The following is a 17,444-nucleotide window of genomic DNA, read 5'->3' on the forward strand; positions in this document are numbered from 1 at the left end:
TCCCATCCTTCGCTTTTGAAGTTGAATGGTCGTTCCCTCATGTCTGTTTGTTTTGTTCACACATTGTTGTCCTTATAATAGAATTTTTAAAAACTGTCATACTAGTAAGTGGTTTAGCTAGCTATAAACCAATTTTTAATTCATCATTTTCTTCGTTAGAAAATGCCTATACCAAGTCAGGAATATGACAGTTGTTATCCATTTGTTTAATGTGTTTTGAGCTATTAATTTTTCAATTTGATTATGGATTTTCCGTTTTAAATTTCCTTGGAGTTCGTTACTTTTGTTATTTTACTTTTTTCAACATACTACTCCACCATTTCTCTTCTTCAATTGACGATTAAACCGTTTGAAAAGTTTTATGATTTTTTTAAACGATATCAAACAATTTAGATATAAAATTATTATTTAAAATGCAATTACTCTTTTTCTCTCAATGGCTTCATGCCGATAAATGTGATTCTCTTGATTGTCCATGTGCTGTTCCTTTCGGATGAAGATCTCTAAAATTGTAAAGTTGCATCACAACAACACAAGTAGACAATATTGAAGTAAAATGATTTATTGGATTTCGCTTTATATTATATTACACAGTCAAGTAACATATAGATGTGAATCGTACAACCCGTGAAATTCATAAAATGACAAATAAATGCCAACAACAGTTTTATACTTAAAACACATATTTTGTTAATGTTCTAAATGGGAAGTATACATTTGTATATAACGGTATGTGCTTAAGCATTACAACTCCACACAGACATTGATTTCCATACACATAATTTCGTGAACAGTCTTTGAGTGTATAGGCTGAACTAAATCTTTGTGAGGATAGTAAAATAACGGATAGTCGAGTTGATTTCGGAAATTTGGGTGAATTGTAGTGATGTTTTTTTAAGAAATTATGTGATCCAAGCTAAGTGTCTATAATAGGAAAAAAGATGGGATATTGGGTTACCATCCATGTCACAATATCAGTTCATTCACAGCAAAATCACAAAAGACAAAGATACAAAATTATAAGATGGAAACATATGTGCGTGTGAAAATGTAAACTCTTATCTGTTGACATATTGTTGTCATTTTTGCGTATTTTGATGGGAAATGGAGTTTTAACAAACACCAATTATGTTTCGAACTATAGAACTTTTTCAACAAATATGATATTTGGAAGTCAGTATAAGTTTTCTCATGATGCTGTATCTGGCTCATATTTACACTGTTTCACAATCTGTAGCTGAAAAAAAAGAAACGTTAAAAAGTTGCAATATAGATTCCACCACAAAACGGTAATAAAATTTAACCACACAAGAAAGTTATCTTTTCAAATGGCTTGCCACCCACAAGATAAATCAATTAGTCTTAACGATAGAAATAACGTAAACTTCCTTTACTCGAGACGTGTAATTGAACTAAATAATTTCTTGTTCGTGTGTTGGTCTTTTTACTACCATTCCTATTTGTATTTGCTTAATGAATATTTAAACAAATCAGTGCTACTTAAATATCTTTTGTTTTATTAATGAGATAAATGGAATCAACATTAACATAATAGAAGACACAGTTACAGCAGATTTCAGTCAGTATGTAGCTAATGGTAATATCTTTAGTTAGCTTGCTTGTTAGCTGAACCGTGAAGTCATTGTTAGGTAAGGTAAACTTCCCTCCTTTAATAGTAGACTAGCCCAACAGATAAAAAATCTATCTCTCTGTAGGACTAAGCTACTTTAAAAGGAGGGTAGTATACCTTACCTAACAATGACTTCACGGTTCAGCTAACAAGCAAGCTAACCAAAGATATTACCATTAGCTACATACTGACTGAAATCTGCTGTAATAAAAAAAGTAGTAATTCGTTGTTAAATAATGTTAATTATGGGAAAATACAAATAACTTACTTCATCAAGATATCCATCGAAATGTTCTTGTGGATTTGTAGGTGACCCTGCCACCGTTAACGGACAATCCGTCGATTTAACTCGTCCTGGAATAAACAAGTTCAATATAAGAATCAAACTTACAACAAAGAACTCTGATGAAATGGAAAAACAAAGAAATATCATCACTGACAATTTCTATTTATCTGAGATTCATTTGATCCAACTTCATATGAAGCAAATATTAACCCCCCTGTCCGGCCCGTTAAAAAACAATCAACATAATAATAAATGAAAGACCCATCTCTTCAACAAACCACAACACAATTCACTTTAATGCAATATTCTTTGGACGCACTAATTAATAAAGTGTTATCTTTATGGTGTCAGTCCAACAATTCAAAATCCCTTTATATTCAAAAAAGTTTTTAAATATTCACTGCAATCTAAATATTTTTTTTTCATCCTCAATTTAATTTTATGAAAACCTTATATATCCGGAATTATACATATATCAACTTTCTACATCATGCTAATTTTTAGCCAATTTCAAAAGTCTTGAAGTAACACGATTTGTATCATGTATTTTTTTTTTTAGATTTTCTCCTTGAAAATTATTAAAAAAACAAAATAAGGTTACAAAATTGCCGTGAATGGGTTTGCATATTATTGTAAGATCCCTTTTGGTCATTTATCTCCTAAAGTTTACATCAAGGTTTGTAAATTAAAGGAAACTGATAATTTCATGATGGTTTATGAAAGACTAACCTGACATTCCGTTTGTCGAATAAGCATTTTTACCATTTACTTTCAAACTCAGCACCCTGTCTTGTAAATATAAAACACATTGGTACCATCCATTTGCGTCCTAAAAGTAAAGCAACAAAAACATGGTTTACAATGTCTGATAAATGAGATGTGTTACTTTAAGAATATTCACTGAACTCAAAGATTTAGTTGTTCCTGTTTGTATTTTTGTCCCCGATATGCTTCATAACCCATTTGAATGAGAATCTATAACGTCAAAATGACAGCTTTGGCTGCTTTATCATAACTCTGATTTAAATTAACATGTAGGCTTTATATGTATTTGGTTTCCCTACGTTTAAGGTTTCGAGAATACCCTATAGTCTTGATTAGAAACCATATATCTTATGCACCGACACTGACATCATATGTGTTTGTTCTTTTATAAACAGAGGTGTTTTATCGCAATGAATAGATCATGGAACTGTTTCACGCTTGAATGTGTAAACACTATTTCGTTTGTCTACAAAAAGGGCGTAGAGGTACAGGACATACAAATCAAAACAGTATATATGTGTTTATATTTCGTCTGTTTATGAATGTACACAATGAAGGTACTTATGTGCTTAGGTGCTGTAGATACCAACAAAGACAATATGAATGTGTATATATTTCGTCTGTTCTACAAAAAACCCAACAATTTATGTATAGAAGTGCAAAAGATACCAATCGAAACACTATCCAATGGATGTGCTTATATTTTGTCTGTTCTACAATGTACACCATGAAGGTGTAGAGGCGCAGGAGATATCAATGAAGACATATTTCATGTGTTCTTCAATGTACACAATGAAGTTTAGAGGTGCAGAAGATACACATCAACACAATATCTATGTGTATATATTTTGCTTACATGGTCTTATCATGAAAATGTACTAAACTAAGGAAAGAACAATTGGGATTTTCATATGTGTTACCCCTATTGGTTTTTTTTTACAATTAAGTTTAATAATGATTCTTTTTACAATTAAGTTTAATAATGATTCTTTTTACAATTAAGTTTAATAATGATTCAGAATATCAAATTATGCACCTGCCGGTCTCGAAACGCTTCCATTTTGTTTGCAGTTTTGTTTTGTTACTAACCAGTTAATAAAAAAAGTATACCTTAGCAACGTCCATTAACTCAACAACTGTTTTTCCACTCGTTGAAAACTGTACTTCAAACGTTTCATTAAAAGGATAGAAAGAAACTTCTAATGATGGCTGAATAACTTTACGCTGCCAACGCCTTTTACATCCATTTGACAAAATTATCATCTTTTGACGTCTGCGCACTTGATCTGGATGAACTTTAAAACTGAATTTGAAGTACACAGTAGATTGTAAATCATTTCCATTAAAAATTCCTAGTTTAAATGGAGCACGACGAATTTCTACTGATTTTCCAATAGCTCCTTTTTCGTCTACAACTCTGATTCTCTGACGACCAAATAGTGGAGTAAGATCGCGACCGTCTGCATCTCTTAATCCCTCATCTAAGGTCATATTCACCAGATTTACGCATTTTGTCATTACTGAAATAAATCATACGTTGTAGATCACACGGAATTCAGAAATTGACAACAGGAATATATTTGAAAAAAAATATGTAAGCAAAAATGTTAAAGTATCATTTGAACAGATTTAAAAAAAGATAATTTAAAAAACGTCCATAAATACGTTTCCAACTTTGGCAATAACCCGCATAAAAATTAAAGCATGTTTTTTTTTTTTAAAGTTATGCAGGAATGCCAACTAGACATTATAAAAGAAAAACAAATCTTACTGTTTAAAAATAGCTGATTATAAAAAAATAGTGGAGGTACTAACATTTAGGTAAGACGGCTCCTCTGAAAACAGGCACTTTATGAGATTGTGGTTTATTTGGGTTCCACACACACGTGCAGTTGTCATTATTCCATACTTGGCTATCAGTATAAGTGCTACAAGTCTCTTCTTGCCATTGTCCATTTACCAAGCGTTGGTACATTTGTGGATTCGTATGTGCTTTCAGACCTTGACTACAGCATTTGCATGATTCTATAAGTTCAGGTTCTGCCCATCCACATCTGCACTGATCTTGTCTCCATACTAATGGTACTGGGCAACTCTGATATATATTTTCAAAAATATTTTCATTAAAAGCTGTTTCAAATTTTGTCTTATCCAACGGATGCGCTTGGAATCGAGAGCTACAGGCTGTAAAAAAAAAATAATATATAAGTCCTAAAATATAACAGGTTTAATGAACTGTGTATCAAAAATTATAAGAGTTTAATTTAAAGAAACAGTAATATACCGCTGTTCAAAAGTCATAAATCGATTTCAAAGAGAAAACACATCTGGATTATGAACTTAAACATATGAAACCTCATCATCTATAAGAGGGAAACAACGGAACAACAGAAACATCGAAACTGCAACAAAAAAAACCAAACAAACAAACAAACACCAACGCACATAGAAACTGTCATAATTCTGACTTGGTAGAGGACAATTAAGAAAAAATGGTGGGTTGACACAATTTAAAAATAAGTAAGTAAGTAATTATTTTATTACAGTGTCACAATCTAACATTATACATAATATATTATACATCAGATAAAATCAGCATAAAAATGTACCGGTATTAGATTCCTGCCTTAAAAGACATATGAGACACTTTTACATCATGCTCCTTAACAAATTAAATCCATACACAATTTAAAACATTTTTCAAAATCAAAATGAATATTTAAAAATACAAAACAATTATTTCTTAGATCAACACCTTTTCACTTAAAAGAAGAAGAAAAAAGAAAGTAGAATTGATTTAAAGAATATGCTAATAAAAAATAAGATGTGGTACATTTGCCAATGAGACAAATGTCCATCTGAGACAAACTGTCTTTAAAGTTAGAAACTATAGGATACTGTACGAACTTCAAAAGTGAGCAAAAAGCAATGCATCGCACCCGACATAGCAGAACGTAAAACAACTCAAATATGAAAACTCACGACCTAATTCATGTACAAAGCATTAAACAAAATACAGATACGACAAATAGAAACAAAAGTTAAACATCGATAAACTGGCTCCCCACCTATAGTATAGGCTAAAGAAAAATGTTGCGGGGTTAACATATTTGTGGTCACCTTACACCCCACCAGAACAGGTTTAGTAGCGTTACAGCCCAACGTAAGAACAAATTATAAAATCAGTCGAAATAAGATAGGTTCGTTAGATCGATACATAGCACAAAAACAAGTCACAAAAAGATTTAACAAACAGTACTGATCCGACAGTACTTGCAGTAACTGAAATTAGTTCAAAACCAATAAGAACTAACAATTAAAGCATGTATCAAATTATGAATAAGTCTTTATCAAATAGATGTAGTGTCGGGACGTCATAAACAGTCTTGACAACATGACCTTGTGCAATGCCTAAATATAAGTGTCGACAGGAAGTAGAACCACAAGTGTTGATACTAATAACAGTTTAGTAATACATATAGTTAGTTATGTTAATGTATTGATCAATGTCAGTACCGATGAAACAATATTCACTATCTTATAAACTCATCATAGATACCAGGATTAAAATTTCATATATACGCCAGACGCGCGTTTCGTCTACAAAATACTCATCAGTGACGCTCGAATCAAAAAATGTTCAAAAGGCCAAATCAAGTACGAAGTTGAAGAACATTGAGGACAAAAAATTCCTAAAAGTTTTGCCAAATACAGTGTTGAATTGATAAATGGTGCACCAACAAGGTTATGTTATGCACGTATCGCCTATGCGAGTAACTCTCAATTTATCACAACAATATGTTCACATGTAAACAAAAAGCCATCTATAGCTTAGGATGAAATAGGAATACATTAATTGCAAAAGTATTTGTAAAACTATCAATCTTACATTGTTGAATAATTTGATTGCTTCATTCAAACTTTGACTATATCTCTAATGTGGTTAAATACATATATTAAAAAGATGTTGAAATGAAATGTGTGCGTTTCTCGTTTTTTTTTATTGACAACTGTATGACGTGTTCCCGAAAAAAAGAAACAATTTGCCATCAAATTTTGATAACTAAATTTGTAATGAGGGATCTAATTCTACTACGAAACAAATTGAAAGATACTGAGTACTTTTCGACACGTAGCGAGTTTTGTTGTCGTAGATACCTCATTACTTTTACGTGTTAATATTGAAGAGTAAAAACAAGGAGACAACAGTAGCATACCATGTTAAAACGTGAATCATTTTTAAAACAAATAAACATAAAAAAACTGAAGATATCTCAAACTCCAAACGAAGCGAGTGCGTGTGTGTCGAAGGACCGAACGTTTCATTGTATGTACTATGTATGCATAACGCGTCAAATGTCACCTAAATCAGAAAGTCATAATACGTTAACGATCACAATCGGTAAATTTACAGATCAGAAGAATATTCTTGTATTTTAAGACATAATATCGGGGAAACATACATGTCTCCCATGAGTTGAGACAAAGATGCGTTGTATCGGTCAACCAATTTTTGATGATAACCCTACAAAGAACTTTTTGTTTTGTCGATATCAGTATTCCATAACTCATGAATCAAGTACAGGAGTTTTGTGCTTGGGTTAAAAGTTTGTTATCTCAATTTGTTCAGCCGATTTATTTGAGCTTTTTTAAAACCCTACTTGGCATTTAGACCAACATCCATACCTCAAGAAAAACAATTTTGTGTTTATCTAATTTTATTTAGTTCTTTTCGTTATTGGAAGTATCTTTGTTTTGTATTTTAATATATTCAACTTCATTTGGTCTTTGTTCCGTTTCACATGTTCAATTTTTTATTACTTTAAGCACATTAAATACAAATAAATTTTATAACATAATATAACATAATACATCAGAGAAGCAAATACATTTCAACAATTGACCACTAACAGTTCAGTCCTATGATTACGTGCATTAAATGTGTTGTGAGCCTTCGCCGATTTTGACTATTTAAATCCAAACATATGTCACACATTTTAAATGAATGAAATATATGCTCCATACATGTACTTGATAAAACAAAATCATCGTGATTTTGAAAGACACATTAGTCTTTGTAGTTTTAATCTTTGAAATGCTAAAAGATCAATCTACATGATTGATGAAAAAGAATTGCATATTCTACAATGATTAAAAACAGAAAAGTCTTGGGACATTTAACACCTGTTTCATTTGTCAGTTTGATTTTTTTATGTCTTTGGTAAAACGTTTCAAGAAGAAAACAACGCAATAAAAACCACGAAAATTGATAAATTGTAATTTACAAATACTTCATGATTTGCGGAAAAGGTTTGTTCTTTAACATATTTTCTCCGTTAAATGTAACAAATCAGCTGTTAGTCCCGTTCGCTCTTTTAGAACATTCTTTAATTGTGGGATAAAAATCAAAGCATAGTCCTGCAATAACTGTTATCATAGATAAACGATCGAAGACATTTTTGTTGCAGTCCACCAAAAAATGGAAAAGTCCCTTTTGCCCCACTTGCATAAAATCGACGACATCAACATTAAAACTCGGTGCTTCTCTGATCAACATGTGGTATTGAGGAGTGATTAAACAATAGGATTTTAAATAAGCCTGAAATGGCGTGAAACATATTTTCACTGCCTCTCATCTGTTGATATAAAATACTTATACCATTTATAGTAATACTACATATCAGGGTTCTTGCTTATTATTGATATAGACAGGTTTAAGTTTTGCAAATGGTTTGAAAAATAACCCTTTACACGTTAAACAAAGGTTAAAAGTCTTGGTTTAAGATGAAGGTATGGCAAGGCATTTTCTTGGCGCATGGAATTTGAAAATTAACAGTAATAAATCTACTAAAACACAATCGCTAACATGTTTTAAAAAAGACAGAAGCATGTCGATATCAGTATTTATAATTTTGAATTTGCGGAAAAATTGGCTTAAAGGCGTCTTAACTGTAAAAGAAAACCGGCCATCATGGCATCATTTTGTGATTTTTTTTGCTCTAATATTGAACATGTTTTAGAAAGACTTACATAAAAATATATGTTTTATATAAAAATTTTGATTTGGGAAAACTAACTTTTTGGGAGGAACATTGGCTTATATCTTTATATAATAATACCAAAACGATGTGTAAAAATTTGAATCAAATATGTCAATAACACCTAGCCATCTCTGATGTCATATTCAGTACGAGATTTATTCCCAACTTGAACAATAATTCCGAACATGAAATAATGTACAGACACCTATCTTGTGTCATGTTGAAGACAGTATGTTAACCTCCTTTAATTCATATTATTCAATTCTAAGCACAACAGAACTTATTATATAATCCCTATGAATGGTTTTTACTGAATCATATTACTATGAAGTATTCGAATGAAGAGGTATTAAGAATAAGAGTAAAACTTACGTAACCCATCCCATGTTGTAGCCGTCTCCATTGTATCAGTAGCTGTTGCTTGTGTGGTTGTAGATGTTGTAAGAACATTTCTTCGGACATTTGATGTTCTTTCATTTTTCACATTATCTTCTTTTTGTTCAATTGGTTTTGATGTCCCACTTTCCTGATCATTGCTGTTGATATTCGTTTTAGGAAAAGTCATTCTTGAATCTTTTGTAGAAGGACTGGGTGTTTTGTCAACTAAATTTTGTTTGCTTTCAATATCTTTTGTAGTTTTGTTCTCAGGGGATACAGTATTCTTCTTTGCAGATACATCTGTCTTTAATTCTTTCAAATTTGCTGTTTTAACATTTTTAGTTTTCTGTTCTGGATTCAAAGTATTTACACTGTTCTCTTTTTGCGTGGGTTTAGCATCATTGCTTTTTTCATCTGCTTTTATTATTGTTTTAACAATGTTTGTTGAAACTGTCTGATCTGCATTATCCTTTGTTGTAGAATGTTTTGATTTTGAAGAATCTATTGCGTTGGTGACTTTCGTGTCACTAACTGTCTTGGTTTGTTTATTTATTTCTTTGGTTTTGCTATTGACATCGTTTTGTTGCCCTAGCTTTATTTCAGAACTACCCTTTGCGTCGATCACTTTGGAAGTCGTCGATGAATTCGCACTATCATAAGCTTCAATATCCACTTGATTTGAACTCAACTTAGATTGGGTTTCTAATTTAGAAGTGTTACTAGACATAATTGCTTTGGGGTTTTCGCTTTTGATATCTATTTTGTTTTGTCCTGTCGTCGTAGACGTGTTTTTGGTTGTTTTTGTTTCTACGGATTTTGTACTGTTAGTCTTTATCATCTGTTTGTTATCTGTCTTTAGTTTATTTTCTGGCTTCTTTGTTGTGTTTTTCGTTGTGGTATTTGCCTTCGTCGTTGGTGGTGTCGTTGGTGCCGAAAAAGCTTCATTGATAACAATTGCTACTAGAAAAAATACTGAAAGATATGTCCGCTGTAATTTCATAATCTAAAAAGAAAATTATATTTTAATAAGTCCCATTTTATCATTATTCTAGTTATCCAAAGATACTTTTATAATCATAACACATGATAATTAACAAAAATTAATAATCGTGTAACAGTTCTAGGAAGTCATATAAAGAACAACAAAACTTAATAAAATCACATTAAGAAACTTACTGAACAATTAAAGAAAAAGTTAAAAATTTCTTCAATATTTCAAATAAATTTTAAAGCATTTTGCTTTAAAAAGTTCTGATAAACACATCTAATATATTGTCGTTTTGTCTACATTAGACTCATGAGGTCCAAGGACACAGTTATCGTCATTTGGTTTTCGATGTCTACGAATATAGTCTCTAGTGTGAACAGTGTATAACTTGCATTTTGTTTAGATACACTTTCCCAATTCATTTCTTGATAATTAATGCATGAAATCTTAAGAAGGGGGTGAAATTACATGTTAAAAAAAATTGGGTACTGAATCTGTATTCTAAGTAGTGATTTGGTCCAGTTAAAAAAGTCAAAAATTAGAACGTCTGAAGCTGTCGAACTGAATTCTAGACCACTTTCACGCAGAATTGTCAATATCTTGAGTGCTGGTAGAAGTTTCTATAATTTTGATAGTATTTGTCCCAATAGTAGTACACTACACTGCAAAATCTTTTTGCGATAGAGCAGGTGCGATTTTTTAAAATTTGAATTTATTGTCTAAAAGAAATGCACTGCAAAATAACTGTGTTCTCGGGTCATGAATGGCGCTCAAATTAAAATAGCAGAAATTTTAATTGCGCATATAGTGCAGTAAGAATAATAAAGTTAACTTTATTCTGACACTTTGAATGTTTAATTTAGTTTGGTGTCCAAATATTTGGCCTCAAACATTACTGAATACACCCTTACTGTCAAAATGCACACCTTGTTCAGTAAAATTGATACCGTAGATGTTATAAAACGTGTTTTTGACAGTAAATTTACATTATTCACATTATCAAAGATATTTTATGTAAGCACATGATGGTTGACTAATGTGCTGATGATTAAGTCTTCGACGAAAGTATCTCAACAGAGACATTGACCAAGAAACAATGCCTAAATTTATTGAGCCAAACGGCCATTTGCTTACATACAACGTATTAGTGGCGTGTATGTCAATATAGAAATCCAATCAATGCCATAATTGATGTGCAACTAAAACCAAATATTCCAAAAAGTGGTGTCAAATGATTGCAAATAGAAAACTAAAAAAACTAGTCAAACAATGAGATTTTTATAGATTATTATGAAACAACTGAGTAGATTTGAGGGGGAGCATTAGGAAAATCTAAATAAAGGCAACAATAGTATACCGGTGTTCAAAGTCATGAATCGATTGAGAGAAAACAAATCCAGAAAACCAAGTGAAACACATCAACTATTAAAGTAAAACAAGGGAACAACAGGAACACCGAAGTGTAACAATAACAAACACCAACAAACATAGAAACGAATTATTTGACAACTGCCATAAGTCTGACTTGGTACAGAACATTTTACAAAAACAAAAATGGTAGGTTAAACCTGGCATGCCAAACCTCCCGCTTAAGACAATGTTTAAAATATCGTTAAAACACTACGTGACAAAAATACAGAACAAACACAAGCAAGAAATCCATAACAGAGAATCACAAGCAAATAATATAATAGTCGACACAACATGCAAACCAGAGAACAATAACTAACATTATCCATCAACGACAAACATTACATGATATAAAAAAAACAGTGACGCGTTAGCGTAACTAACATGCAATTCCGCACTTTATACAATTATTTTCACAATATTCGTCCAAACAAAATTCATGACAATAATAGCATGGAAAGGCCATTTTTTAAATTATTTGGACTACAAACGATATGACATAATAGAGTATCTAACCGAAACCATAACAGAAACATCCAAAGTAATTTATTATAAGCACATAATTAATTATAGAAGAAATGCACCAATGTTAACCCCAAAATAAAAAGACCATAAACAAGTAAATTATGAATACTCAGCATACAAAAAGTGATATCAGATTATTTCACACAATGAAAACATGAAATATCTGTCACGTTTTTACAAAAACATTTGTATGATTTATGCATATGGCATCAAAATTCATAAACGAATTGAGTGAGATTAATAGAGAAATCCGAAAAATAAATCAAAGAAATTATAAGATAAGAAAAATATCTCTGGACGACAGATACATGAATGTACGACAATTTTACAAGTTTTACTGGATTATGACATCTTTTGTTTAAAGAAATATAAATCAATCAAATATATAAAAATGAACAAAAAGTATATAGAGGTGATGTAAAAATTAAGTTACATCTATTGATAATATTTATTTATCTAAGAACTATAACTTTGCAATCTTATCGATTGCTTTGTTTATATCTATAAAAGTATAAATTTTGGTCACCAAATTTGTTTCTGATGTTTACATATTTCTATATTTAGTTTGAAGTGTAAAAGTTGAAAGACAAAATGATGGGGTCACTTCAAATAACAAAGTTACGTTTATTAAGGAGTTTCCTTATATTTATTGCCTCAGATGTCTGCCTAAACTTATCTACATAAGAACATCTACGTCATTTAATAAATACGATGACGATAATCACTGTGACGTTGAAAAAAATATATACTACGTGTAACCATTAATATCACACCATCGCAACACACAATCACTATGGACCACGATTACATCCGGAAAACAAGCTGTTACAAATACATTTTTGAGTACAACATAATGAATAGAAAATTGAAACTCGAAACTTGAAAGTCCTGATATTTCTCTTCAAAGTTAAAAAGACAACTTTAAAAATATATCAACTAAAATTTGTATTTTTTGCTTAAGATTTATTTTTAGGAGAAAACAGTAAATATTTATTTCGCCGAACAGAGTAAATGGAAGAAAAAACCAGTGAATTTCGTATGTGTATGGTGCCTTAAGAAAATACAAACAAGCTTTTAATTCTTTGTTTTTCTGTATACAAAGATTAAAAAGAAAGTACACGGTGTATCAATTAACGAAACAAAATCACTACACGCTAAAAAAAATACAAAAGTAAAGTTAACTGGGATTGTAAATTTTGTGATTCTGTTTCCTTTATTCAATAAATACTCAAATTGATAAATAATGACATTGACCTAATATGTATTTCCTTACATTCATACGTACAATAAGGAAATAATTACATAAACATATACTTACGCTTACAAAGATGGTCACCAAATGTGTCAATTCTGTCAATCAGTTTTATAATTATCGTACAGTGTATGTAGGTGTAGTGACAAATGTTATATACGGACAAAAACTGCAAGAACATGAATTTCTGACAGGTTGTTAAGAGGGCTACTTTTGTCATATTATAGGACCATTATTTCATCTCCCCGTGTCATTTCAGACTTCAATATCCTCAAAAAATCAATTTATTGACTCACTGTCTATTCTATTTTGTTGATTGATACCAATATGTCAACCCTGTAGACCACTTTACCACCAACACTGACGCCAAATGTTAAAAATTACAATGTTAAGACAAAGTACGTATCCTTGACACAGATGTTAATCAGTATTTTACTTGCAAACTACAAACAGGTATTGGTACAATACTAACCTTCATACGCAATTTAGTTAATATAATTTCATCTATAACCACACAACGGCATGCACCGAAAAATTTATGTAGGGTCAATCATCAAATGCCCTAAACTTCATTCGTTTCTGTCTTATAATGATATATATTAATCTAAATAGTCTTATTAAACAAAAACGAAAATACAAATCTCGTAAGTACAAAATAAGAAATTATGTATTCATGTATAAGCAATTAGTGCTACGACGTCATAACGGATCGTTTAGGTGATGAAAATCAGTAAATTTACTATTTAGAATTAATACTTTAGAACAAAATGGACCTTTAAGGAGTGAAAACGAAATCTTGTCAATATGTCGAAAAAAGTATTACACTTTTTTAAAGACACATGAGTGCTCACTTTTGCAAAAAAAACCTCATAGATATTGTTTTCGATGCTCTTTAATTTTGTTTTTCTAATTGATTTGGTTTTGTAGCTGTTTCGATTTATGTACAACTGACGAGTCCGTTACAGTCGAAGAGAACATTGGCGTACTCAATTATAAACCTTGTATCTTTCATGTGTTTAAGTCCGGTTTATTTTTTTCAAAATGGAAGTACGTTAGAATGCGTATCAGCTTGAATATGACATCATTTTGTCCAAAAGAGAATGTGTAAAATTATTATTTTAGATTTCAACATGTTTATGCTATCACAGTGACATCACATATGACGTATCTGCACTACAGTGTTTGGATTGTATTAACCTACTGATTTATAATTACAATTCACATTATTTGAAAGGTTTTTTTTACCTTTTTTGCAATATTTAGGGGCAACACAATGGCTCTTATCATACCTCATCTTTAAGAAAAATATCACTTGGGAGTATTTGAATTAGTATGTAGTTTTTAACATCATGAACTTTCAACAGAGCTTAAGTGTTTAACCATTGTTCATTGCCATTTTCATAACTGATAAAAACTATATGTAGTGAACTTTTGATTGTTGATTGCTCTGTCTATTTGCAGCTCATACTTATACGCCAATTATCTTTGATGGGTTTTTTTTCAAATATCACATCTCCTATGAATTATATCCACATTTTCTGAATTTGGTAAGTTTCACATATACATATCTTTAATGGTACCTAAAAATCGCTGTTCGATACTCTGACAATTGCTTTGGTATCGAAATGATGGAGATTTGAAGACAATCTCCTATTTGTTAGGTATAAAGGTATATAACAATGATATCATTTTTTCCGTTTGTATTACAATAACAAATTTTTTTTTTATACTTGTCTTACATTATATTTCTCTTTTCCCTTCACAATTCTAATGAAATAAATTTACTTACTTCAAGGTTAAAATATTCCGTATTCTCCAAAATAGTAATGTTTTACAAACAAAAGACAATCTATGATGGAATCACTATTCCTGCATTACGGTAAATGGGTGTTACTCATTAGTACGTTGTTAAGAGGTGTGATATTTTTGTCACGAACATTAAATGCTATATAAATGACAAAGACGATCCATCACACGACTGGAGTATTCCCTGGCATGTAATAGATACAAAAATACCTTAAGAAGACAAAATACAAGTCATGTTTTAATTAGATACTACCTTTTTATGTAATTTAATATTACATTTGACAGATAACATATGATAAATTATCACAGAGATAAAAATAAAATAAATAAATAAATAAAAATATAAATGAATTAATTAATTAATGAGAATATCAGAAGTACAACACGATAAACTGCATCTATTTTAGAAATGTTAATCTGATTAGAATATAAATATAATAGCCTATTTAAAATGATTATTTTCTATTTTGTAAAAACAATATCCAGCATTTTCGAATTAAATATGCAGCGATATAATAATTCGCTATATTCCTAAAACATAATTCACTTTACGGAACAACTACTGAATTATATGTGCAAATAAAATGAAAATAACTTCAACAAATACTACCATGTATATAATCTTAACAAGTAAACAAAGTAACAACCAGATTACTCATTTTCTCCTAAGACCTAATGTGACCTGAAATTACTCCTCAAATTGATGCTGTAAACTTACAGATATAATCAAGTACAGGGTTATTCAATACGAGGTCCATGTTTTATTTATTGTCGGTTGATTTATAGAAATAGAAATTTGAAATGGTTTTTTTAGGAGGGGGGTTTGTATGGAATTTTAACAGTGGAAACCTTTCCAGAAGATCAACATGAAAACCGCTTATTTTCTGATATAACTCAGATGATGCCAGTGTTTTTTGTCACTGATAATTTCAATAAATTAAATACTGACAATCCTCTCCTCCATAGAAATATCTTGAAAATTTATCAAAACACTAAAAACTAATAGAATATAGATTGATGACCAAATGTCAAAATCAAATGATCAAACACATCAAATGAACGGAAAACAACTGAAGATATCAAACTCATATATCGAAAATAAAGTGACAACGACATGGCTAAAAAAGAAAAACAGACAAGCAGACTTATAATAGATAACAAGACACAACATAGAAAACTAAAGACTAAGCAACACGAACCCGACCAAAACCTGGGGGTCATCTCAGGTGCTCGCTCCGGAAAGGTAAGCAGATTCTGTTTCACATGTGGCACCCGTCGTGTTGATCATGTTATTACAAACCCGGTATATAGTCTTATACGGTGTGACAATTGCATGAAGTTACATTATAATTATAACAATGTGTGAACAAAACAAACAGACAAGTATATAAAGTCAATATTGCAGGTGTAATCCTTGGATAAGTAAAATTAAAGCACTAATTTAAGGGTTTCTCTCGATGTGATGATGAAGACTAAAAAAAGTACTTGATAACTAGCTATAAAACCAAGTTCAACCTTCATTTTTTCGGTAAATACACCTAAATGTAAATGCATAAAATAATTCATAGGACAGTTCTTTTCCACTCATTCCGTTTGTTGATAAGTCTAAAGTGCAATTTTGTCAGTTTTTTTTATAAACTTTTTAAATATACCTTGAAGTTTGGGGGTTTTGAAATGCTTTCCTAATTTATTAGAAAGAGTAAATATTATAGGCGAAGTTTGACCTCTGAATCTACAGAGACGGGGAGTTAGTGTTATAGTGCTGTCTAAAACAGATGTTCAGAATGTTTCATCATAATCAGGTTGAAATACCTTTCATCATGTTATTATTGAGCTAATATTTCAGCCATTACAAAGTACTTGTATCGTTTGTGAATAATTGTAAACATGCATACACTTTATTCATTTATGAAAATTAAATTTTGAATTCATGGTAAACAACTCATCAAGGCACCAGGCAAATATTGATTGAAGGATCGCCAGTACATTGTTATTAATAAAGGTTCTTAAATTTTAATTAAATTAATTTACACCATTACTAACACAATTAAATATTAATATTTTTGTAATTGTTATAGAATACATCAAATAACACCATTTAAAACTACAATCGCAATTTTATAATAATTTTTTCGAAATTTTCATTTGACGTCACTTTATGTGGCGTTGATACATTCGAGTGATGCACAGTACATTATTTATTTTGCTGTATTTATGTACTGTCGTAAATAAATTTTAGGTATTCGTTGTTATTCAGTGGTTTATATGTCGATATGTACTATTGTATTAACTAGTTATGTATTTCTCTTGTCCAGAGTGTTCTTGAATTTATTTGTACTGTATTCCTGCCACGTAAATGTTGT

General features: G+C 30.7%; 1 protein-coding gene across 2 annotated transcripts; it reads right to left on the minus strand.

Annotated features, from left to right (window-relative positions):
- Positions 1 to 546: 546 nt before the first annotated feature.
- LOC139483461 (uncharacterized) lies at positions 547 to 15,292 on the minus strand. Of its 2 annotated transcripts, none has more exons than XM_071267484.1 (7): positions 15,065 to 15,292; positions 9,095 to 10,103; positions 4,497 to 4,865; positions 3,792 to 4,201; positions 2,646 to 2,745; positions 1,899 to 1,984; positions 547 to 1,237 (listed from the first exon to the last, which is right to left on the minus strand). In XM_071267484.1, the coding sequence occupies exons 2-7, from the start codon at positions 10,098 to 10,100 to the stop codon at positions 1,190 to 1,192; spliced, it is 2,019 nt and encodes a 672-aa protein (XP_071123585.1). In that variant the 5' UTR covers positions 10,101 to 10,103; positions 15,065 to 15,292; the 3' UTR covers positions 547 to 1,189. The 2 variants fall into 2 exon arrangements, with proteins under 2 accessions (XP_071123585.1, XP_071123591.1); XM_071267490.1 differs by lacking the exon at positions 15,065 to 15,292 and adding an exon at positions 13,342 to 13,399.
- Positions 15,293 to 17,444: the final 2,152 nt, after the last annotated feature.

Source organism: Mytilus edulis, chromosome 1 (assembly GCF_963676685.1).
Source record: "Mytilus edulis chromosome 1, xbMytEdul2.2, whole genome shotgun sequence".
NCBI lineage: Eukaryota > Metazoa > Mollusca > Bivalvia > Mytilida > Mytilidae > Mytilus > Mytilus edulis.